The sequence below is a fragment of the Furipterus horrens genome, unplaced genomic scaffold (genome assembly GCF_987537825.1).
Source record: "Furipterus horrens unplaced genomic scaffold, mFurHor1.1.pri manual_scaffold_17, whole genome shotgun sequence".
Taxonomy (NCBI): domain Eukaryota; kingdom Metazoa; phylum Chordata; class Mammalia; order Chiroptera; family Furipteridae; genus Furipterus; species Furipterus horrens.
Genome location: NW_028327187.1, coordinates 90,811,566 through 90,837,442, shown reverse-complemented (window position 1 = coordinate 90,837,442; position 25,877 = coordinate 90,811,566). Strand labels below are relative to the sequence as shown.

Here is a 25,877-nt window from a genome sequence, read left to right as displayed (position 1 = left end):
TAGCCCAATCAAAAGACCTAACACTAGGAGTTACCCAAAGAAATGGCCCAAGGAGATCATCCTGCAGTGAAGACCACAGTCAACAAGTGTCACTTTAAATAAAAGCAGGATTAAGAATCAATATTTGAGGCAAGACTAATATGAAAGAGAGCAAAACAAAAAAAGCAGGGTGGATGAAATGGAGATTTTGTAGGAAGAAAAGAGGACATTCAGCCACATGGAACAGGATGTCCTAAAATGAACATTTAGAAACAAAAAATAGCTCTTGGAAAGTTTTTAAAAGATGGCAAAAAAGAAAAAAAATCTTGGCAGAAATGAAAAATAGGATAAAAGGAAAAGATGAGAGGATTTCTGGTCAAGATGGAGGGATAGGTGAACACACTTCGACTCCTTGTGCACCACAAGAATTACAACTAATCTCAAATCAAAAACACCCAGAACTGCCAGAACATTGAACTGCATGGAAGTCTGACAACCAAGGATTTAAAGAAGCCATATTCATCTAGACGAGTATGAGGGGCAGAGAGGACATGTTGTAGCATGGAGAGGTGGTGCAGTGGCAGCCCCACATTCACATGTAGTGGATAAAAATTGGGAGGGACACCTTGGGAGCAAGCAATCCCAGCCCCAAGCCAGACCATACAGCACAGGGTTCCAATGCAGGGAAGATAAAGCCTTATAACTTCGGGCTATAAAAACCAGTGGGGGTTGGGGATAAAGAAGAAACTGCCGGTATCTCAGGAGAGTCTATTTAAAGAGCCTGCAGGGCCTTAGAATGTACACAAACACACCCACTCCAGGAATCACCACCAGGGCAAGAGCTAAAAGGGGCTCTTTTAGTCACATACATGAAATGGGTGAAGTGACTGGAAATGGGGCAAGTGCTGGACAAACCTCCAGAAGCCAGGCAGTGACACTGTCCCATCTCCGATCCCTTCCCCCACAGAGTCACAAAGCAGTGAAGTGGGTTGCCCCACCCTGGTGAATACCTAAGGCTCCACCCCACACAATTTTTCAGGCGCCTTTTACATGGAGTCAAAGCAGCTCTACCTAATACACAGAAACAAACACAGAGAGACTGCCAAATTGAGGAGACAAAAATATATATATAGAGAGAGCCCAAATGAAAGAACAGAAAAATATCCCAGAAAAACAACTAAACAAAGTGGAGATAAGCAACCCATCAGATGCAGAGTTCAAAGCACTGGTGATCAGGATGCTCAGAAAACACTGAGTATGGCAAAAACATAAGGGAAGAAATGAAGGTTACACTAAGTGAAATAAAGAAAAACCCACAGGGAACCAGCAGTGAAGGAAAGAAAGCAGGGTTCAAATCAACAATTAGGAACATAAGGAAGAAATAAACATTCAACCAGAACAGAAAGAGAAACAAGAATTCAAAAAAACAAGGAGAGAATAAGAAGACTCTGGGACATCTCCAAAAGTGCCAACATCTGAATCGTAGGGGTGCCAGAAGGAGAAGAGGAAGAGCAACAAATTGAAAACCTGTTTGAAAAAATAACGAAAGAAAACTTCCATCATTTGGCGAAGGAAATAGACATACAAGTCCAGGAAGCATACAGAGTCCCAAACAAGTTGGACTTAGAGGACCACACCAAGACACATCATAATTAAAATGTCAAAGGTTAAAGAGAGAATCTTAAAAGCAGCAAGAGAAAAGAGAGTTATCTATAGAGGAGTTCCCATAAGACTATCAGCTGGTTTCTCAAGAAACTGCACGCAAGATGGGGCTGGCAAGAAGTACTCAAAGTGATGAAAAGCAAGGACCTACAGCCAAGATTACTCTGTCCAGCAGAGCTACCATTTAGAATGGAGGGACAGATAAAGTGCTTCGCAGACAAGGTAAGGCTAAAGGAATTCATCATCACGAAGTCATTATTACATGAAATGTCAAAGGGACTTAAGAAAAAGAAGATCAAAACTATGAACACTAAAATGACAACAAACTCACAACTATCAACAACTGAATCTAAGAAAACAAAAACAACCTAAGCAAACAACCAGAACAGGAACAGACTCATAGGCATGGAGATCATTTGGAGGGTTATCAGCTGGGAGGGAGAAGGTGGAAAACAGGGGAAATGATGCAGGGATTAAGAAACACAATTGAGGAACAGAGGAGAGCAATGGGGAGAAAATGGGACAACTATAGTAGAACAATAAATTTAAAAATGGGAAAAAAAAGAAACATAATTGGTAGGTACAAAATAGGGGGATGTTAAGAATAGTACAGGAAACAGAGAAGCTGAAGAACTTATATGCATGACCTATGGACATGAACTAAGGGGCAGGGGACAGCTGCAGGGATGGGGGGGTACTGGGCAGAGGGGGGTAAAGGGAGAAAACTAGGACAACTGTAATAGCATAATCAATAAAATATACTTAAAAAAAATATGAGGAAATTTCCCAGAAACAAAGAACTTAAAAAAGAAAAGAAAAGAAAATTAAAGGATGAGCCCACTATGTCCAACATCAGAATAGTAGGGGTACCAGAAAGAGCTAACAGAGAAAATAAAGAAGAATCAAGAAAACAATGCAAGGACTTTCCTCAGAACAAGAGGATGTAAGTTTCCAGACTGTAAGAGCCCACTTAGTCACAAAGTTCAAGAATTTGGACAGGATTAAACTTTTCATAATGCACAATGGAAGCTAAAAGGCAGTGGAACAATCCCTTCAAAATGACGGCAGTCTAGAATTCTGTACCTAGTCACTCTCTCAATTAGATAAGGGTAAACTAAAGACACTTTCACACATACAAAGTCTCAAATTAATCTCCCATGTACCTTTTCCCAGAAACTACTAGGAAGTATTTGACCAAAACAATGGAGTAAACCAAGAATAAGACATGGGGCCCAAGCACAGGGCATGCAACACAATGGAGAAGTGAAAAAACCTCTCCCTTCAAGACCTTTCTATATAGATTCTTAAGTCTAAATTGTACAAAAGGTTTGGAGCACTACCATTCCAGTTTAGAGGTCAGAGGACCATGGAAGACATGTCTTCAAGATGTAACTGGTAAGATATCTGACAGGTTAACGTACTGAGGGAAGCTTGGAAGAATAGTGTTTACATATTCATAATAATGTGAACAATGAAAAATCAGCCAATCAAAATTGCTATCTAACCATATTGTAAGGATAGGAGGAAAGGAAGAACGTATTTGTGTACAGGGAGCAGCAGCCTAGAATGTGGAAGGGACACATAAGAAAGCATTAAAAAAGAATCAGATAATGCCTGAACAAATAGCAATGTAAGCATCTATTTAGAGAAAAGATGTAAAGACCAAGAGAATGAGCTTTATAAGAGTTGAAAACACAACAGGAAAATGGACAAGGGAAGGCTGCAGGGGACTAATTTTCAAAACAAGCCATTTGGAACTACTTGACTTCAGAATCTCCAGGGATTGGGGCCAGGACCCCACATTTTAAAAAAGCATCATAGTTCCACTGATAAATCAAACCTACTCAATAATCAATGATAAAGACTAGTCTTAAAAGTTCCTCAAAATTGCAAATTTTCAATCTTTTCAATATCTTCTATCTTGCTCATTGGAGAAAAATAAAATAAAAAAAAAACATTTTATCATCTCATAAACACAGGCATAACACTTTATTAGAACTTCTAGCTCCTTCAGAGTAAAGTGGCAGGGATAATGCATTAACGTGGCTACTTATTAAATTTAAACAGAAATGTGCTGCTTTTCTCCATTATCTCCCCCTCGTAGGAAATTGTTTGAGATTATATTTATGTTGATTCATGCTGTAACACTAAAGTCTGTTACCTTTAGTCCTGGTGCAGGATAAAATCCTTCAACTAACTTGCTATTATCAAAAAGGCTATAGGCACCATCTCGTATTGCCACAACACCTCTGCTCCGGCAGTATATATCAATGCAATACATGTTCCTGAAGGCCAGTCTGATGTGCGTGGACGACTGTGGCAAAATGGAGAAGCACTGGTAGGCAGTGTTGGTTCTCTGGGTCAAACCCAACATCGGTACAGTGGGAAGTTTGTTGATGGCATTTAATGGAGCCTGAGTATCAAACAGTACCTACAAAAAACACACACAGTGAGAGCAGCTGATTTCTGTACAATGCCAAAACCTCAGAATTTTCAATGTATAACTTTCACAAATGAGACGATGTCCTTCTAACACATACCATAAAACTTCCCCTTGAAGAGAATGCAAACTAGATCACTTGGTCCACTTTGAATTTTAAAAAAATTCTCCAAGAAAAGTGAAAGGTGTAAAAGACAAAGGCACCCATCCTCATTGCTAACACTGACTTAATCTTATTTTTAAAGAGAAAATAAACTTAATTACCTGTAATAACTGAACCACATTTGGTGTTTTGTTGAACATTTCTTGAAGCTGATGGAGAATAGTATTGTGACAGTTACTGCAACCTGAGTTTGGACCAACAGTTCCCAAAGAAATGTGAAATTTCTGATGCATAGAATTCCACTGAATACTAATCTAAATCAAAGGAAATACATGCTTCAGAAACTGAGGAAGTAACAGATTCAAGTATGAGAAAAAAGTTTAAACAGTAAGGCGAAATTTCAAAGATCTAAATTAGATCTCTTTTGAAAGTAACACATAAGACTGGACACTTTAAATTCTAGACGTGCTGTTACTATGGACCAGTACATTCACTGAGCAAGTGTGTTAGATAGCCCACCCCTAAATAAAACAGAAAGAGAAGGTCCTAAAGAAAATGTCTGGACTAAATATTATTTAAAAGTTATCATTGGTGTTTCTAAATGTCATTTTTCTCTTGAATTGACAGAGTCACCCTCTAGGTGCACATTGTCGTAAACGGAAAGGAAGCCACACCCAACACAGATGCTTTCATTAACAGATTTTTAAACACCCAAGTAACTTCTGATATTACTTGATGTGGAGAGGCTAGAAAGAAGCCAGCTGGCTGAATTTTCATACTAAATTTCTAGGGGTTTACATATGAGGTAGAAAAAAAAAAAAGAAAAGAAACTATGGATTATGGGGAATACCTTCAAAAGTAAAATGGGATCAAACAATGTTAATTATCACATGACTAAAAGCATTGACATACCATATTGTTCAAAACTACTGATGCATAAACTTCATTATAGTAATTACATTGCTAGGCAGATCTGAAATGAGTTAAGGAAAAAATACAAATACTAAAAGTACATTACCTTTTCTAAAACTCAAGATTATACATCCATCAAAGAGGGTATAATTTTTGTTTTTAATTTTTAAGAGTTAAACATTATAGTACACTATATTTATATCAACAAAGTATTTAAAATTTATCATTTTACCCCTAATTCTTACTTAAGCCCTCAATTATTTCAAGGCAGTTTTCATAATTTTTTACAAGATTTATGAGAGGAACTTCAGTTTTAATTAATTCATATACTTACTGAGCTTCCCTTGGTAGTTCCATAACACAAGATAAGTTTTCGGTAATTATAAACACGAACTTCTGAGAAAATATTCAGATGAGCAGGTATATCTAAATAGAAAGGAAACAAAAAGGAGATTAAGATTACACATGCAAAATTAAAAAATATATTATTGAAAAACAGGGTATTTTGGCAATATCATATGCCTAGATCAAAAGGTCTCTAAATATGTAATTTTTACTAAAAAAAAGAAAGCAACAGCACAAATAGACTACAGGCTTCCATTTCCAATTCTACAAAAGGGGGACTTGGGTAGGGGTGGAGATACACTGAAGCAATGTAACAGTGGTTAGAGGTTTTAATTCCAGCTCTGCCATGTATTAGCTATTATGTGACCTTCAACAAGTTTCTTAACTGTGACTTTTTTTCTTCATTCGTAAAATGAAGAACAATAACTTAACCACCTCATAGGATGATTATGAGGACTAAATGAGTTAACGCAAGCAAACTATTTATTACATTGTATGGCACATAGTAAAGTCTCTGTAAGTACTAACTATTATTTTAATACAGTATACCTGTGTGTGAAAATTTCTGGATACATAAGAAACTTAACAGTGGTCATCTCTGGGGGAAAGAAACTAAAGCCTAAGTTGAAAGGGAAACTTATTTTTTATTAGATATACTTTTGAATTTTTTTCTTTACAATGTGCATGTTTTACTTCTTCAGTTAAAAAAGGGGGTCATGCTTTTTTTTTTCCCCAAAAGGAAGATTATCACATGTACCTGGCAGAGAACGTGCAAATTCCAACACACACTCATATAATCGTGCAATGCTATTCCAGTCATTAAGGAACATTTCAACCACTTTTCTACCACCAACAGGTTCAGACAACAGGTTTTCATATGTTAGATAAACATGCCGGGATGGTCCTGTCGGATTAAAAGAGAAGATTAATCAAAATCAATATGAAAAAATGTCAGAAATATGCAAAGACAAAGTGTGTGAAGCAACTCACCTTGTTCCCTAGTAGACGTGCCATTAAGTGGACAATTTGCAAACACTAACTCTGCCACCCATGTGCGGTTATTTCTACCTTGTAATCGGAAAGTGCAATCAAGGAGAGAGCGATCCAGAGCCTTCTGGGTTTCCTCATTTACACCCTTACAGGGAGGAAGTCTGGTGGTAAAAGACAGCATATGAAGTGTACTTCACATCACAGAAAGACAAAAGCACAATCTCCACAATGACAGGAAGGTTATCTACATGAGAGCTCTAGTTGAAATGCCCCTAGTAGGCACTTTCTGTAAAAGAAGGAAGTAGTTCATAGCAATTCCCAGGAACTAATACCTTTTAACCCATTTCCATTCACTTCAACATAGGTTAGGACTCTTCACTTTAACAAAGTGATGTTTATTTTCATCCTTAACCTTGTCATTAGAAAAGATTATAATTCTTCATAATAAAATAATGATATTGGCTTTCCACAAAATCTATTTAGAAAAACTAAGGGGGACAAAATACTTGTAAAATCACTCTTTGAAGGCAGGATGATGATCTAGTGGAAAGAACAAAGAGATGGAGTCAGGGACTTCCAGCCAAGATGGAAGCATAGGTAAACACACTTTGCCTCCCTCCACAACCATAAGAAGGATTACATCTACCTCAAAACTAAAAACAACCATAACTACCAGAAAATCGAACTGCATGGAAGCCCAACAAACAAAGATACAAAGACGTAATACTCATCCAGACAGGAGGAGCAGAGCCAGGGCAGAGAGGATGTGGTGTGGCAGTGGCGGCAGCAGCAAGGAAGTGGCTGTGGCCAGCTTACTGAAAGCGCAATCATACACTATAAAGGTTGGGAGGGACACCTGGGGAGCAATCCCAGCCTCAGATCAGATCAAGCAGCTCACGGTTCCAGCTCCAGGGAAAACAAAGCCTCATTGCTTCTGACTGTGAAAACCAGTGGGGGTTGGGGCAGTGGAAGAAACTGTCACACTCTCAGCAGAGTCCGTTTGTTTAGAGGGCCCCCATGGTCCTAGAATGCCTGTAAACCCATCTACTCTAGGAACCACAGTCAGGGCAACAGCTAAAGAGGCGCCAGTCCCATACAGAAAGCAGGTGAAGTGCCTGGAAAAGAGGCAAGTGCTGAGCAGGTGGCATTGTTCCCTCTTTGACCCCTCCCACCTACAGCACCGCACGGTGGTGAAATGGGTTACCCATGACTGACAAATACCTAAGGCTTCACCCCTTACAACGTAACAGGTGCAACAACTCTACCTTAAACAGAGGCAAACAAAGGAGGGTGTCAAGTTGAGGAGACAGAGAAGTATGACCCAAAAGAGGGAGTGTATCAAGATTCCAGTAGGAGAACTAAGTGACTAAGAGATAGCCAACCTAACAGATGTGGAGTTCAAAATACTGGTAATAATGATGCTCACAGATAGGATTGAGTACGGCAAATGCATAAAGGAAAAAGTGAGGGCTATACTAAGTGAAACAAAGGAAAATCCACATGAAACCAATGGTGAAGGGAAGGAAGCCAGGGATCAAATCAACGATTTGGAACATAAGGTAGAAAACAGTCAACCAGCACAAAATGAAGAAACAAGTATTGAAAAAAAATAAGGAGAGGCTTAGGAGCCTCCAGGACAACTTTAAATGTACCAACACCCGAATCATAAGGGTGCCAGAAGGAGAAGAAGAGCAAGAAATTGAAAATTTATTTGAAAAAATAATGAAAGAAAAACTTTCCTGATTTGGTGAAGGAAATAGACATACAAGTCCAAGAAGCACAGAGAGTCCCAAACAGGGTAGACCCAAAGAGGACCACACCAAGACACATCATAATTAAAATACTAAAGGTAAACATAGAGAGAATATTAAAAGCAGCAAGAGAAAAGAGAGTTACCTACAAAGGAGTTCCCATAAAACTATCACCTGGTTTCTCAAGAAACTTTGCAGGCAAGAAGGGACTGGCAAGAAGTATTCAATGTGATGAAAAGCAGGGACTTACAACCAAGATTACTCTATCCAGCAGAGCTACCATTTAGAATGGAAGGACAGATAAAGTGCTTCCCAGACAAGGTAAAGCTAAAGGAGTTCATCGTCACCAAGCCATTATTATATGAAATACTAAAGGGACTTATTTAACATAATTGGTAGGTACAAAATAGACACGGGGATGTTAAGAATAGTATAGGAAAGGGTAAAGTCAAACAACTTACATGCATGATCCATGGCCACGAAGGGGTGGGATTGCTAGAGGGAAGTGGGGCACTGGGCAGAGGGAAGAAAAGGAAAAAAAAAACTAGGACAACTGTAATAACATAATAAAATATACTTAGAGAGAGCGCGTTGGAGTCAGGGACCTGTGGTGTTTTTTGTTTGTTTGTTTGTTTTGTTTTAAGATTTTATTTATTTTGAGATAAGAGGGAAAGGAGGGAGAAAGAAGAAGAGAAATATTGATGTGCAAGAGAAACATCAATGTGTGGTTGCCTCTTGCACACCTCCAACCAAGGACCTGGCCTGCAACCCAGGCATGCGCCATGACTGGGAATTACACCAGCGAGCTCTCTGTTTGCAGGATGATGCCTAATCTTCTGAACCACACCAGCCAGGGCAGAGACCTGCATTTTAATTTGAATTCAGCCACATTTAAACCTAAATTTCAGTTTCCCAACTACAAAATGGAGATGGTTAATTATCTCATGGGTCAATGATTTTAAAACATGCCAAAAATATATATAAATTGCTTATGCCGGCTGATACACAGGTATCCGTATATATTAATTCCCCCTTGCAGTAAACCAAGCCTTGATCACCAACTGTCATGACAAAATTCCAAGTTCATTATCCCTTCTCTTCCTCCTGTGGAGAGGTTATACTCATTATGATGAGCTTTACTTGTATTAGTTAATTTAATATACATATTATCACTGATATATCACATGTATTAGTTTTGGTATCTTAAAACACATACCTATCCATTTTCTTCTTGCAGCTTTATAACTATCTTATCTGTCATAAAATATTAAGAGGTAATAAGGCTTAGCTGTTTTTTCAGTTATGGATGAAATAATGAGAAAATATATTATTTAACTATGCATTATCCTTTAACTTATAGGGAAGGTGGATTAATTCTCAGATATGGTATGATTATCCATATGTAAGGCAAAAAACAACTAATATAATTTGAAACATGGAATATTGGTTTAGGCCTCTTATTCAGAATGTAACACCCAGAACAATATTAACATTTTGGGCTGAATAACTCTGTTGTGGAGGGCTGTCCAGTGTAGCGCTGGTCTCTACTACCAGATGCCAGCAGCACCTCCAACCCTCTCTTCTTAGTTAATGATAACCAAAACCATCTCCAAACATGGCCAAATGTGTCTGGAGGGCAAAACTACCTGGAAGCCATAGTATTGAAATTTCCTCAATTAAAAAGTCATCACAGCTCTTCTTAAATGTACAGGTTTTTAAGTTTTTCAAAAGTAAATCCTTCATACTACATACCTTTTATCACTACCAGAAAGATTTTATCCAACGTTATTTGGAGTATTATTGCAGGAATCACATACATTGCATATATGCTTTTCAGTATTATAAGTATACTGAGGGCTTTAGCTTGCCCTTACCTTTCAAAGCATAACCCTAACCCATCAGTTATAAAGCAACCAATTCAGATAGATTTTTAAATCTTGATTTTAAAAGCATAAATGCAGTACATTATCTTCCTTTCACATAAAATAGGTGTTTCATGAAATCCAAATGGCTAGAAAATGAACACAAAGAAGGCAGCATAGGTTTGAGCAATACTCCTTTCAATTTATGCTCTTAGGGACCACACAACCTTGAAAATGCATTCCATGTCACTTTCTTAATCTGTGACACAAATATAATTGGCTCTACTTTAAGAAACTTGTAAGACTTCCAGCCAAGATGGAGGCCTAGACTGACACGCTCCATCTCCCTCCACAACTAATGCAAAATCAGAAATAACCAGAAGTTCCAGAAAATAAAGCTACATGCAAGTTCAACGTATGAAGTTATAAACAAGTGGTGCTCGTCCGGACACGTAGGAGGGGTCAAGCTGGGGCGGAGAGATCAAACTGTGCTGGTGGCGGCAGCTACAGTGACAAGTGGCAGGACTGTGGTAAGCATAGATACCTGTATTTAAGGGGAGGCAAGGAGCCCCTGGGAAGTACCCCTGGCTGCAGATCAAACCGTCAGCTCATGATTCCAATGCCGAGGAAGGAAGACCCCCATTACCTCGGACTGTGAGGCCCAGAGGGCGTGGGGACAGAGAAGGAGGCTCCTGGTCTCTCAGCAAACAGTAAACGGCAGGAATCCATCCTGGACCCCCCGCCCCCACACAAAATGCCACAGCGTGGTGAGAAGGGTCGCCCAGTAGTGATGAGTGCATGGAGCTCTGCCCCCAATAGCATAGGAGGTGTGACAGCCCCGCCCAAGAAGGAAAGGTAAACAAACCTGTCAGGATGGCACGGATCATGATAAGAGATCCCAATCACACAGCTGACCAGAAAGCAAATACATGAATTAACAGACAAACAGATAGATAATCTTTCTGAGGCTCAGTTCAGAGCTATAGTTATAAGGCAGCTTACAGAAATAACAGTGGAACTTAATCAAGACGGGAAAGGAATGAAGACTAGTCCTGCTGAAATGAATGAAAACACATACAAAACAAATGGTGAGGGAAGGAAAACCAGGGATCAAATCAACAAATTGGAACACAGGGAAGGAACAAATAGTCAACCAGTGCAGAAAGAGGAAATGAAAAATAAGGAAAATGACGAGAGGCTCAGAAACCTCTGGGACAGCTATAAGCGAGCGAACATCTGAATTATAGGGTTGTGAGAAGGTGAAGAAAAACTAGAAATTGAAAAATTATGTGAAAAAAAAATGAAGCAGAACTTCCCTAACTTGGGGAAGGAAATAGACTTACAGGTCCAGGAAGCACAGAGAGTTCCAAATAAACTGGACCCAGGGAGAATCACACCAAGACACATTATAATCAAAATGTCAAAAATTAAAGATAAAGAGAGAATCTTAAAAGCAGCAAGAGAAGAAAAGAATTATGTACAAAGGGGTCCCAATTAGACTATCAGCTGATTTCTCAAAGGAGACTCTGCAGGCAAGAAGGGACTGGCAAGAAATATTCAAAGTAATGAAAAGCAAAAACCTACAGCCATGATTACTCTATCCAGCGAAGCTGTCCTTCAGAATAGAAGGGCAGAGAAAGTGCTTCCAGGACAAAGTAAAACTGAAGGAGTTCATTAGATCCAAACCACTGTTATATGAGATGTTAAAGGGACTTGTTTAGAAGAAGGAGGATCAAAACTATGAACATTAAAATGAAAACTGTATCACAACAACCAACAACAGAAGCTAGGGAACCTAAACAAAGGCAAACTAAGTAGGCAACGAGAGTGGAAAAAGAACTATAGGTGTGGGGAACCTATTGGGGGGAGGTCAGTGGGGAGAGAGACGGGAAAAGGGAAGGAGATGATGCAGAAATTAAGAAGCATAGTAGGAGTGAGTGGAGTAGACAAGAAGATGTTGAGAAGAACTATATGCACAACCAATGGGCATGGACTAAGCGGAGGGCAACTGGAGGGAGCAGGGTCACTGAGTGGAGGGGAGCAGAGGGAAAAGAAATTGGGACAACTGTAACAGCATAATTAATAAAACATTAAAAAAAGAAACCTGTAAAATATTTATTTGCTTTTAAGGTTATAAATGTAACAGAGAGAATAAAAGTAATTAGATATTACTCTTCCACACATGATCATGTAAGGGAAAGAAAATACAAAACAAAATAGGTTCCTCAAAAGGAAACCGGACAAAATTGTTCCAAACTAAAAATACTACTGGATTGGCCAAAAATCCGTTTACTTTTTACTGACTTTTTTTTTTAAATTTTTCTTCTACCCTTCTAGGGTTTTTTTGTTTGTTTGTTTGTTTTTTACAGTTTTATATTTATTTATTTGTTTGTTTATTTTTAGAGAGATGGGAAAGGAGAAAGAGAGAGAGAGAAACATCACCGTGTGGTTGCCTCTCACATGCCCCCAACTGGGGACCTGATGTGCAACCTAGTCATGTGCCCTGACTGAGAATCGAACCAGCGACACTTGGTTCGCAGGCCAACGCTCAATCCACTGAGCCACAGCAGCCAGGGCTGTTTAGTTTGTTCTGTAAAATAAAAGACACACTTTTCATTTTCACCAGTAACTTGATTTGGATATTTTGAATACAAGGCCTGTTCAGAAAAAGTCCAGCCATTGTTAATATAACAAGAACAGTTTGCCCCACACTGATGTAACCTGGCAGCCAAGGAGAGTGGACTGGAATGTGCATGTGTGAACAATGGCTTCACTGTACTAGTCAGTGGGGGTGGTAGATGCCATTGAGTGAGCATGTGTACTGTGTGGCTATTGCATTCAAAATGACTGAACGAGTATAGCAATGAATCTGCATCAAATTTTGCATGAAGCTTCAACAGTCCTCTACAGAAACTATTCAGATGATTCAGAAGGCCACAGCTATGGGCACCTGGTGGTTGTCAGCTTCACCATGACAACATGCCTGGTCAGCATCACGTCTCAAGCAGTTTTTTGGCAGAACATCAAATCACCCAGGTGACTCAGCCCCCTTATCACCCAGATCTGGCACCCTGAGACTTCTGACCCTCGATGAAATTCAGGAAAATATGATGGGACAGCTGATGGCGGTTGGGAAAACTGTATGAGGTCCCAAGGTGCCTACTTTGAAAGGGACTGAGGAGTTTTGCTCAAGAGCTCAAAACTAGGTACCATAAGCATGCTGTTCTTGAGAGTTGTGTCATTTTGTGCTGTAGGCTCAAGGCTCTTTTGCGTCTGTACAAGGAAATAGGTCCATGAACCATAGTGATCTAAGGCGTTTGCCATGATACTTTTAGAGGCACATCAAGGCCAGCTCAACGGATTTTTAAGGTGGTAAGTTGAACAAAAACAGAACAGATTTTTAGCAAAGAGAAGAAAAATGTGCTAATTTTAAAGCTTTGAAGTATCATCTTATACTCCCATTTAATATAAACATATCTAGGGCTAAAAGCTTTGTAAAAGAAGAGTTTTTGAAGATTAAATACATTAGAGCAATTATTATTAATAGATCTATGCAGGATTATAATTTAGTAAATCACGTTTAGACATATATTGTTTACTTTTTCTTTCTTCATTTCTACATCCTACCCCCATAATGGACAGCATGTACTGGACAAATAGGTACCTTTAATTAATTCATTTCTATATATTTTCCTCTTATGTTTAAATATAGAAAACATTACCCAGGATATAAAGACTTTCTTCAAAACTATTGTAAAATGAAGGTAAAAAATATAAAGTGCTTCTTCCTTAGGTGGGAGCATTAATGAGTTCCCTTGAGTTCAAGAAAAAAAGGGACTGAAATGTATTTAATAAAAAAAACTGAGCCCTGGCTGGTGTGGCTCAGTGGATTTGAGTTCCAGCCTGTGAAACTTTTCAAAGGGTTGCCAGTTCGATTCCCAGTCAGGGCACATGCCTTGGTTGCAAGCCAGGTCCCCAGTTGGGGACACGCAAGACACAACCACACATTGATGTTTCTCTCCCTCTCCCTTTCCCTCTTGTCCCCTCTCTCTAAAAATAAATAAAATGTTAAAAAAAACAAGCTGAGCATAAGATACTGTAAAACTTCCAAAATATGAAAAACAAAAATCAATAAACATATATATTCTCGGGTAGAGGATTAAAAAATATGAAAAACATAACTAAGAGACTAGAACACAAATGTTAACATCATCTACTTATCTGCAGTTGCCAAGAAGAGTGAAAAGAAAAATACATCCTGTATTTTAAGTAGAAGTAATTCAAAACCAAAAGCAATTAAATTAAAAGCACTACATTTTCCTATTGATTTCCACTGTAAGACTAGCTCTCCCACTCCTGAGAACATTTTGTAGAGATGGCATTACGATAGCCAGGAAGGGAAGTTATTCCAGTTCTTCAGCCCTTTATCTAGAGTAAACACCGTGATACATGGGTGGAGTGTATGCCATTTGCTAGCGCTTCCCATCTTCCACAGAAACAAACTGATTCCCAAGGAACAAATATTAAAGCCCTGCTGGCTCAAACTGCAGAGCTGCCATGTCTTGGTAAACAGAGGAATTAAATCAATAAATATTGCTTATATGATTTGTTTTATTAAGCCACATCTAAGAAACAATACAAATGCCAAAAAAATAAAATGTTTTCTGCACCAAAAAGGTTGCTCTCTTAAATGGCACACTACCTTTGCAAGTGCACCTTGGTCACCTTATGAAGCACACACACTGCATTAGTTTTCCTTCTAAGTATACTTTGGCCCCTTGTCCTATATGTTTAGAATCAAGCCCTCTGCCCACCTCCCTCTGTTTACTCTTCCTTGGTGACCTAAGTTACCATCCCAGCTCAATTATTATCACCTTGGTGATGACTCATCTACCTGTCCTGCCCAGACCTGTCATCTGAGCTTGTGATACATCCCTACTTGCCCAAAGGGATGTCTAGGCACCTAAAACTTAGGAAAATCCCCTTCAAACTCACATAGTCAGTGTCCCTAATCTCAGAAAACACAACAATCATCTATCATTTGACCAAAATAAACCTGAGTCATCCTTGTCACCATCTCCTCCTTCTTACCTTCAACATCCATTTAATCACCAACCAACTCTTGGATATTTCATCTCCTAAGTCCCTGTGGAACATTCCCTAATCCAAGCTATCAACAACTCTCATGCGAACCATTTCAACAGCTGGTTTCATACTTCAGTCTTGTTTCTCTCATATTTATTCTCCATATAAATATTGGGCTGAGCTTTCAAAAACACCTATCTAATGACGTAAGTTTCTGTTTAAAAACATGGCTTCTTACCGCCATTAGGATAAAGTCTAAATTCCTTAAGGATACTTACAAAGCCCTACAGTACCTGACCCCTTCCTGTTTACACCTCCCGATTCATCTCTTCCAACTCCTGCCATGCTGAACTTCTTTCAGTTCCAGGAGGCTGAGCTCTCTTACTTCCAAGCCTTCACAAAAGCAGTTATCCCTTCTAGTTAGGACCACTCACTCTCACCCTCACTCCCCTTCCTCTAACTCTCATCTCTCCTGCAGTCAGAGTACAATTGGTACTTTCTCAGAAATACCTTTCCTGACTTCCAAGCTAGCCCAGATCCCCCTGCTATGTGAACGCAGAGCATCCTGAAGGGCTCCATCAGAAATCAAGCATGAAATACAGTCACACTCAGGAAACATCTGCTGAATGAATGAAAGAAATGCAGAGGAAAGACAACCTAAAATACCACTGAGCAGGTGAAAGAGAATCCTGCCCCTGCCCTGATCAGTGTGGCTCAGTTGGTTGGGTGTTGTTCTGCAAAGCGAAACATTACCAGTTTAATTACTGGTCAGGGTACATGCCTGGGTTGCAGGTTTGGTTCCCAGTCAGCGAGCATACAAGAGAAAACAGATCAATGTTTCTCTCTCACCTTGAGGTTTCTCTCTTTCCTTTCCCCTCTCTTTAAAAGAAGGAACTCCTACCTTTTGTGACAACATGGATGAAACTGGAGAGTATTATGCTAAGTGTAATAAGACAGTTGGTCAAAGACAAATATCATATGATCTCACCTATAAGAGGAATCTAATAAACAAAATAAGCAAAACAGAACCAGAAGCATGTAAACAAGGAACAGATTGACAGCAACCAGAGGGGAGGTGGGAGGGGAGAAGGGAGGAAAGAAGGGGAAGGGCCTCGTCAAGGAAAGAGTATAAATGACCCATGAACATGGACAACACAGTGGGGATTGACTGTGGGAGTGGGAGGAGGGACCATGCGGACGAAGGCAAAGGGGGAAAAATTGGAGCGGTAATAAACTAACAATAAAAAATTTAAAAAGAGAGAGAGAGAGAGAGAGACAATCCTGCCCTAAACCTTGGTAGTTCTGTGCAGAAATCTGTGACATCCACAGGTTCTGAATTCTGAAAGGACAGGAGCGCTCTGGCAGTGTGGCTGCAATGTGCAGCACCAAATGACACACATTACAGGGACTTACTTCAATAAGCGAATTGCATGGCCGAAGCCATCAGCTTCTATTTGCACTCCTTGATGTGGAATCTCCAGATTGCACAACTAGAAAGAGAAAAACAGTTATATCAGGCGACCTATTTTACAAAGGAAACTACCTTTTCTAAGTACTACTGCTTATTCTTGTGCATCTGTTCTAGGGCCACTCCTTCCCAAAGTTAGAACATATTAGGCATGAGTACTGTCCATATCACTTGACTTTCTGGGAACTATATTAAGTCCAGCGAAACTCCAAGATGACTCAGAGCTTTATTAACCACCTCCATAGGTGGCACATCTTGAAAATTCAGGAGACTGATCTAATTTTGTAGTGAGCCAAAAGTAATCTACAGTCAATTCTGGTGGTTCCAAATGATGCAACTAAAAAATTACATTGGTTTTCTTGTGTAATTCAATGATGTTTATTTGAAACACTATATGATAGTCATATCTCACTTCTAATCGCCAATATTTCTTTAGTTCAGAACTTTTCTGGAAGACATTTTAATTTATTTTTAACAAACTTTATTTCCTGTGTGAACCCCCCCAAAAAAAGATTTCCAATTTATCCATTTACCCAAATGAGGTATGTTTCCCAACTGAGTAAAGAGCTGAATGCAGGAATAGCACCTGAGACCAGGGGAACTACAGGTTATTCAGGTATGCCAGCAAGTCAGCTGATCCACCAAAGAAGTGCTTGCCTTTGGCAGTGATTCCCAGGTCTTCTATGGCAGACTATATTTACCTTGCTCCAGAAAGGATTTAAGCAGCCCTAAGTATCTGACTGAACACTGCTCTTTTGGTCTGGGAAGGGCAGAGGTTTAGAACTCCTGACCGATTAGGTGGTAGGGGTTCAGATTCAAAAGGAAGCGAAGTGTAGGAGGGCTCTAAAATGTTGCCTCTATTCTATGGATCAGAGAAATAAACATCCCTGTTAAGATTAGATTTAGTTATTCACTTGGTATCAATTGCTTTAGGCAGAAAATGTGCTTGCTTTTGTCTTTAACATGTCCTTTTCATTGAGAGAAGAAAAAAGTAGGTAAGTTTTTAAGAGCTTGATTGAGTTCAAAAGAGTGTTATAGAGTGTTCTCACTTCTTATGCGTGCAACAGATATAGGAGTGCAGAGAAGGGGGCCAGAGAAGACACATGTCTACAGGTATTAGTCTATGTGGGCACTCGTCGTCGTCGGCAGCCGTCCGTCTCAAGAGACGATGGTGTAGCTTCTTAAGAGTCTATCTGCACCGCCGAGAATGGCTGTGCAGTCCGACTCGGGAGTGACACGGTATCTGTCTCCTCCCGTGTTGAATCGACATCTTGCGATGACGCTGGAGTGTCCTCTCCAGTGAAGCTGAAGCTACAGAGCCTGGGCAGGGTGATATGGAGGGTCTGCTGTTGCCCATGCAGCAGACCCCCCCTCTCTTCGCAGCTGAAGGATCCAAGGGAAAGACGGAGTCAATACAGCTTGGCTTCAGGTGCGCCGCAGGAGTTGCCGGTGTTGACTACAACGTCAAACCGCCTTAGGGACTCCGGCTCCAGATTTTCTGTCGGGGTTTACTCCCTTAGCCTTTCCCCTGAAGAGGTATGCCGCAAGGCAGCGGAGGTTTTTTGGAATCAGAGTTTTCCTTCTCTGATGTGCCCTGACTGGAAGATCGAACCAGCGACACTTAGCTCGCAGGCCGACGCTCAATCCACTGAGCCAAACCAGCCAGGGTGTGGGCACTACAGACACAAGTTTCTGCAATTTCTAGGCTGTGGGTAGGGGAAGAGAAAATAGGCAGGGAAAGAAGAAACAATTGTATTACATTGCCCCTGGGTACCATGTAGCCTCTCTTCCTACTGCACAGGTAGTACTGAATGACATTCACAGTCAATCTACATGGCCCAATGAAAAAGCCCAAGAACACAATCAAGCAGATAGGAAGCATGGACACGGTCTGTACAGTTTAGGAGCTATGGCCAATACCCAGACAAGAGGACATATATCAAGCTCACAGCTCTAGGAGCTGGAACATTGAGGACAAGAGTATCTGTTTTAGGTGCCTGTTTCTGGGCTTGGATTTATCTAGGCTGCTGATGCTCTTCACAATGTCACACTTGATCCCGCACCTTCAATACCAAAGCCCTATAAAGCAGTGGTCAGCAGCTCATGGCCAAATCCAGCCCACTGCTGTTTTTGTAAATAAAAGTGTTATTTGAACATAGCCACGCTCATCTGTTTGAATATAAACTATGGCTGGTTCACACTATACAACAGATTTGAGTAGTTATGGTATAAGATGATATGACTCACACGCTTGAAATATTTATTATCTTCCCCTTTACATAAAAGGTTTGCCAATCCCTGCTCTAAAGCATGGAAGTGCTTTCTAAAAGTCTTCCCAAGACTATCAACATCAACTCAACTGAAATAATGCACTTCCACATTTCCAGATCTCTTCATTCACAATAATTTATAGGAAATGAGTTTTACAAAAAGTAAAATTTTAAACTAGAGTGAAATAATTAAGGTTTTAGTGTATCACTTTTAAGGGTTGCCAAATCTTGTCTAAAGCCCTTTTTGAAAAATACAGGTTCTGTCTGTTACCTCCCCCTTTCCTTTCATGTTTGGAGATCATGCTGGACTATCACAACTGTGTGCTCTTGAAAAACACTAATTCTGTATAAGTCTATTGCTTCTTTCATGTGACAACAGTAAATTCAGTTTAATATTCTTTCTCACCTGCTTCTCAGAAAGGAACGCAATTTTATTAGTGTGTAAGCAATATGTATGGCTTCACCAACTCAAAATTAAGCCACCCTTTAACAGCTAACCATGTCTAACAGTTAAATGATGAAAGATATTTTCAAAAGTTGTCCTTTTTTTCAAACTGAAAAGAATTAACTTTCCATTTTCATAAACAGCAGAAGGCCACAGTTTTGAATCAAGAATAGGAAATAATTTAAGTCGTTTTACATGTATACCATGAGACACTGTGACTTCAACCCCACCCCTCCCAAAATGAAGAAAATGACAATCATTCAGATTCTCTTAATGGAATCCATGTAGCTTTAGAAAAGCATATTTAAAATTACTCTTTCATTTAGAGTACCCAAAATTGTTCCAAAAATTACCTCTAATCGAAGTCCTACAAATGGCATATTTGTATCACACACAGCAACAAAATGAGCTAGAATTTTATTGAAGGCACATATTTCTCCCGGTCGTTTGGATTTCTTAGGTTCTACTGGACATGAATCATCAGACAACTAGAATTTAAGTAAAGAACACAACAAAAAAGTACATGTGATGAAATTAGTTAAGGCAGTTAAATTATTATACCAAAACTGAAAGGTTAACCAAAAATCTCAATTCATTTAAAAAATATTTATTGAGCAAATATTGGTCTAAAGAGAAATTTAGTAGTAAATATTGTGTATTTAACAAGCTCTCTTGTGGAAAATGGTGTATAATTATTAATTAAAAGAGAAGTATTTTCAAGAAAATGAGACAATTTTTACTTAAACATTATTGCTGCCCAGTATATTAAAACCTGTATCTAATTCTTTTCCATATTAAAAACAGCTTAAAAATACAACAAAGTTAATACACACAAATTCTGTGCTCATTTCCACACGTGATCATACCTTGCGCTTTATACTGGTTCTAGGCTGTTTCCCGGATTTTGTACGTAAAATCAATTCATGGAGGTTGTGCTTGAACTGCTGCAGCACAAGTGCCATGCCAGGGCCCTCTTCACGCTCCCCAGTAGTCACAGACATGAAGTAGTAATTGTACGACAGCTGTGTGGGTTTATTGGGAACCTCCAACATCTCTACAACCTAAAAAGGTCCAAGACAGAAATGAGACTCAGAAAAATAATAGGTTTGGATGTTTTCCTCCTTATATCAGGTAAGGGTCAAAATTATACATTCAATGCTGATGTCTTTTTTTTCTTTAAACAAGGGCAAATCAATCATGATATAAAAAAAAATCCTAGTACATATACAATTTATTTTCTAAAAAATGATCAGACTAAAGGAGAACAGTAGTAGTAAAAGCAACTGTAAACTATAGTGAATGGGACATTGAGGCTATTTGCATTTAGGTATTCTTAATATTCATGCCTTAGCTTATAAATTGAAAATTTTTTATGCTGAAGTCCAGTGGGCCTGCTAGACTTTTCTAAAATGTTATCTGTTTTAAATTGTCCTGCTGTCTTCCTTAACCAATAAAACATCCTAAGAATTCCACTATTATGGCAGAGGAAAATGACAACTCTCTCTTACTTGGAAGCATATAAAACAAACCCTGGTTTTTCAAATGAAAAATGTGGTCACTGTGAGGATAAGAACAAGATTTAATACTGATAAGAGAGCTTACTATGCACAATGTACTGTCCTAACAACATATTTAACCCTCCTAATAACTTGGTGAAGTAGAATTATCTTCATTTTTCTGATGAGGAAACTGGGGCACAAGAAAGTTAGACTACTTGCCCAAGGTCTCAGAGGTAAGAAGTGATGGACTCATGCTTTGATCCTAGAAGCTGGACTCCAGAGACTTTGCTCTTACCTACTATACCAGCTTACTATTTTCAAGGTCTACCTGAAATTTAAGAAAAGTGCCCTAAATACTTAGTAAGAGAAATAAAAGCCATTAGACAAGCCTCTTGACCAACACACTTTCCTATCTCTCTTCCTACGCTTCTTTTCTCCCTTCCTGCATCCCTTCCTCCATAATCTCTTCAGAAAATTGTCTGGCCAACACCTAAGCATCACACTGATACAACTGAGGAAACGAAAGAATTAAAAGTAAAATGGACACTTCACCAAAGAAGATATACGGATGGCAAATAAGCGCATGAAAAGATATTCAACATCATCAGTCATAAGGGCAGCATAAATTAAGACTACAATAAGATACTATTACATATCAGAATGGCTAATTTTTTAAAAATTACAATATCAAGTGCTCACAAGGGTGTGTTGCTAGTAGAAATACAAAATGGTTCCGCCATGTTGGAAAAGTTTGGCACCTTCTTATAAAGCTAAGCATACACTTACCAGATGACCTAACAAGCCTAATCGTAGTTACTTATCCAAAAGAAGTAGAAATTTAAGTTCACAAAAAACTTATATGCAAATGCTTATAACGCTTTTACTAATAATCACCCCAAACTGGAAACAACTCAGATGTCTTTCAACTGGAGACTGGTTAAACAAACTGGGGCACATCTATACCATAGAATACTACTCAGTTATGAAAGGAGTGAACTATTATTACACATACAACAATATGGGTGAAGGTCAAAGGCATCATGCCGAGTGAAAAGAAACTAAACTGAAAACAAAACTAGAGACAAAAAATAGGTCAGTGGTCACTAACTGAGAGTGCAGGGAAGGGGTCTGATTACAGAGCAGCAGCATGAGTGAATTTTGGGGGAGAGGGTGATGACTCACTTCTGTGTCACACTGAGATGGAGGATATAAAACTATGCGTTTATTAAAACTCAAGACACAAAAAAGTGAATTTTTACTATATGTAAATTATATCTTAATAAATCTGAGAAAAGTAAAATGGCAGAAAGACATTTAAAGGCAGTAAGCCTTTCCTCTGTTCTTCTTAATGTATGTGGTAGTAGTTTGTCCACTTTTCTGAATACATAATCCCTACCTAGGTGAGAAATATGGAGGCTGAAGAGTAATAAGTAATATATTTAATTTTAGTCTAAACTATGTGATACAAACTGTTGCTTTATAATAAAATTGCTGGTCATTGAAACTAAAGCCTGGCTCTTCATTGATACTGAATAAGGTCGGAAAATAATAAATAACAACCATTTTATTTTCTACAAGGGGGAACCCCAAAAAAACAGTATTTATTAAAAATTGTGTATTTTTTCTTACATGTTTAAACTTCAGTCACCTTCAAAGTACCCTCCACTTGATGCAATACACCTATCCAGACATTTTCCCTGCTCAAAACATTTTTGAACTTGTCAGTTTTGATGTCTTTTAGCACTTCTGCCATTTTGTTTCACCTTTTCCATACTGGCAAAAGTCACTTGGGGTGGGGCAAGACTGGATGAATAGGGAGGGGTAGGGCACAAGGGTTATGCTGCTTTTGGTCAAAAACTGCTGAATACTCAGCACAGTGTGGGCAGGTGTGCTCATAAATCAGCCCTCATGAAGTGGGCAAATGCATTAAAAGTCTTCAAAAAAAATTCACCAAGCAGAACGCAGCCTCTCACAATAATGCCAGCTGGTACACTGATACAGATCGGTTCCTAGAACACTCACCTAACAGGGGAAGCCTGTGCTACAAGGGGCTCGCCCTCCAGAAGATAATTTTGTTTTTTGGGGGGTCTCCCTCTTGTATATGGCTTATCATAAGAGATAATGTGTGTGTTCACAGGTTTGACTATTGTGTGTGTATTCTGCATATCATTTCAAACATCGACCAAGCAGCTCACTGAGAACTGAAACAATAATCCTGTGTCACGTGCCAAATCTAGCTCCGCAGCTGGTGTTTTAAAATTCAGGAAAAAAGTGAAATTCACATCAATAAGATTTATCAGTTTACACATAAAACACTAACTTAAGATACGTCAGATTACGCAGGGCACTTTTTAAGGTACAGCTCAAAAGCTTTATAAAAATTCACTCCCATAACCTTCAACCAGAAATCCTGAATTACGTTTTTCAAATATCTTAGGTTCTTAGCCACAAGTATTTACTTGGTGTATAGAGAAATTTCTATAAGCAGGGAAATGTATTTAGGGTGAGTTTATATTTCAAATTTTTTGCAAATTTTAACCAACTCAAAGATCTCAAAGACACTAACTTGGAAATACCTAAAAAAGAGTGAAAAATGAATAAGATCTTACTGTGCACTAAAGGTACATGCAATCAATAAAGTGGACATATATGCCTTTAATCAATTAAGGGTGAGAAAATAAAGCTCTTTCAACCAGTCCATATTTAAAAGAACTGCATTATCCAAGTTAACATTTGATTAAAACCAAACAAATATATCTGACAGCAAAACATCTCCAAGCTTTCACAGCAGTTGTTTTCACATTTTTTCTTCTTGTACAAAGATGATGTCTCATTCCAAGCAGAAACTAGGCTTCACTATAGGAAAGATACTATAGTGAGGAATGGAGGCATATCTTATATTCCCCAACTCTGCCTGATTATTACATAATTTCTTAGAGACTTAATTTTCCTTCCTCTCTCATCCCTACCACTGTTCCCTCCTCTCCGGAGTTGAGAATCACTATACAAAAGTAAGCTATCCAATAAAATACATCTGCAAATTTAAGTAAACAATGAATCATTTAAGATACTGACATAATTACTGAACTCGATCACCCAAAGCACACCTTGGCATACTTACAATGTAGTATTGTGGAAGACGAGTAAGTTTAATGAACAGCTTATTCTTAGAAAGTTTTCCAACAGGATGAGTTGAGTAATTGGCCAGCTGCAATGTTTCAGTGATTATTGTAGGCAGATGTTTTATAGATTGTTTGCAACGCTGTTGTCCAAGCCAAAACCTTAATTTAAAAGACAATCCACATCACAAAATCAAACAATTTTCTGAATAATTATATGCTGATTTACAAATAGATTATTGAAGACCACTAAAAAAATAATTATGAAGTTTAATTGAACTAGTAAAAGGATACACGACCATAACGGTGAATCAACTTTCCAGTTTTGTATTGGTTTGCTAGCTCTAGTTTAAGGAGTTAAAACTGCAATGTGAATGATTTTGATTAGTTACAAGGCAGAATTAACAAGTATTAAGGAAGAGACACTATATAAGTTTATTATAGGGGATGACAGATTTCCTGTGGTTTATAAGACAGCATAAACTAATCTTAACATCCTTTATAAAATGCGTGAAGTGTTTATAAAACAAGTAGAACAAACACTAAATAAGTATAAAAGTACCTCATTTTTCTGGTATTATTGGAGATATATAGTCCCAGTTTTTTTATCATGTATGTGATAGGTATACCTATCAGGTGCCAGTAAGTATTCATTACCTTCTTTCCCTCCTCTCTCTCAGTTATGCCACCAGATTTCACTTTGATGCTTTTTTATTCCTTTTATTTATCTATACTTGAGGCTAGAACACCACGTGATATGTGAAAAGGGGGATATGTGTAAAACAGAGTACATAAACTCTCACTGATGCACAATGATATGACTACAGAAAATAAGAATATGAATTTAGAAACTTTTCATAGCTATATAATAATGCCACACACCCAAGCTCCTATCAGTAGGTTTGCCTCGCTGAACAGGGTATAGACCAGTTCAGTTGCTGTTGCATTTGTGTGGTGAGCTGTATGTGGTACAAACTGTACTAGTGCTGTAAAACCATGTTATATTACATTAAATGTATAAAATCTGAAAAGCACTTTTTTTTTCACTGAAAACTTAAATTTAACTATAACTTCACAGGATCAAATTACTAGAACTGGATACTTAACAAAGGAATAAAGATAAATTTTGAAAATATACCAATAGTTGCTTCATTTCAGATAAAAAGTTAAAAATAAATATACTGAACTTGCTAAAACCGCTTTCAAATCTCTACTTCAGTACATTTGCAGGACTGGTGTCTCTACTATGTATGTTATTAGAATAACATAGAGAAAAATAACCTAGAAACAGTTATAATATACATGATCTCCTATAATTAGCATTATCATCAATCCAACCTAGATTAGATAAATTAACAAACAAGAAACAAGCTCACTGGTCACATTAAAAATTCTAACTACAAGATACCATAAATAGCCCTGGCCAGCTAGCTCAGTTGGTTAGAGCATCGTCCTGATACACCAAGGTTGTGGGTTCAACCCCCGAGTAAGGGCACATTCCATCCATGTTGTCGCAAATGGCAGGAGTTCCTTCTTTCTTTGTGCTGCATAGTATTCCATTGTGTAAATGTACCACAGTTTTTTAATTCACTCACCTACAGATGGGCACTTAGGCTGTTTCCAGCACTTGGCTATTGTAAATAGCGCTGCTATGAATATAGGGGTGCATAAGTTCTTTTGAATTGATGTTTCAGAATTCTTCAGGTATAATCCTAGCAGTGGAATTGCTAGTTCATAAGGCCATTCCATTTTTAGTTTTTTTTTGAGGAAATTCCATACTGTTTTCCACAGTGGCTACACCAATCTGCATTCCCACCAAGAGTGCACTAGGGTTCCCTTTCCTTCACATCTTCGCCAGCACTTGTTGTTCATTGATGATGGCCATTCTGACAGGTGTAAAGTGGTGCCTCATTGTGGTTTTTATTTGCATCTCTCTGATAGCTAGTG

General features: G+C 38.6%; 1 protein-coding gene across 3 annotated transcripts in view; it reads right to left on the bottom strand.

Annotated features, from left to right (window-relative positions):
- Positions 1-25,877, bottom strand: part of MED14 (mediator complex subunit 14) — an 82,931-nt gene that overhangs the window by 17,914 nt on the left and 39,140 nt on the right. For 2 of the 3 annotated variants that reach the window (XM_090263907.1, XM_090263908.1), the window contains exons 13-21: positions 23,933-24,092; positions 20,179-20,373; positions 19,666-19,800; positions 16,543-16,619; positions 6,432-6,592; positions 6,199-6,345; positions 5,431-5,522; positions 4,346-4,498; positions 3,803-4,072 (exon numbers count right to left, since the gene is read on the bottom strand). In XM_090263907.1, coding sequence (XP_090120033.1) covers positions 3,803-4,072; positions 4,346-4,498; positions 5,431-5,522; positions 6,199-6,345; positions 6,432-6,592; positions 16,543-16,619; positions 19,666-19,800; positions 20,179-20,373; positions 23,933-24,092 — 1,390 coding nt within the window. The remainder of the gene's footprint in view (positions 1-3,802; positions 4,073-4,345; positions 4,499-5,430; positions 5,523-6,198; positions 6,346-6,431; positions 6,593-16,542; positions 16,620-19,665; positions 19,801-20,178; positions 20,374-23,932; positions 24,093-25,877) is intronic. The other variant, XM_090263909.1, reaches the window with a different exon arrangement.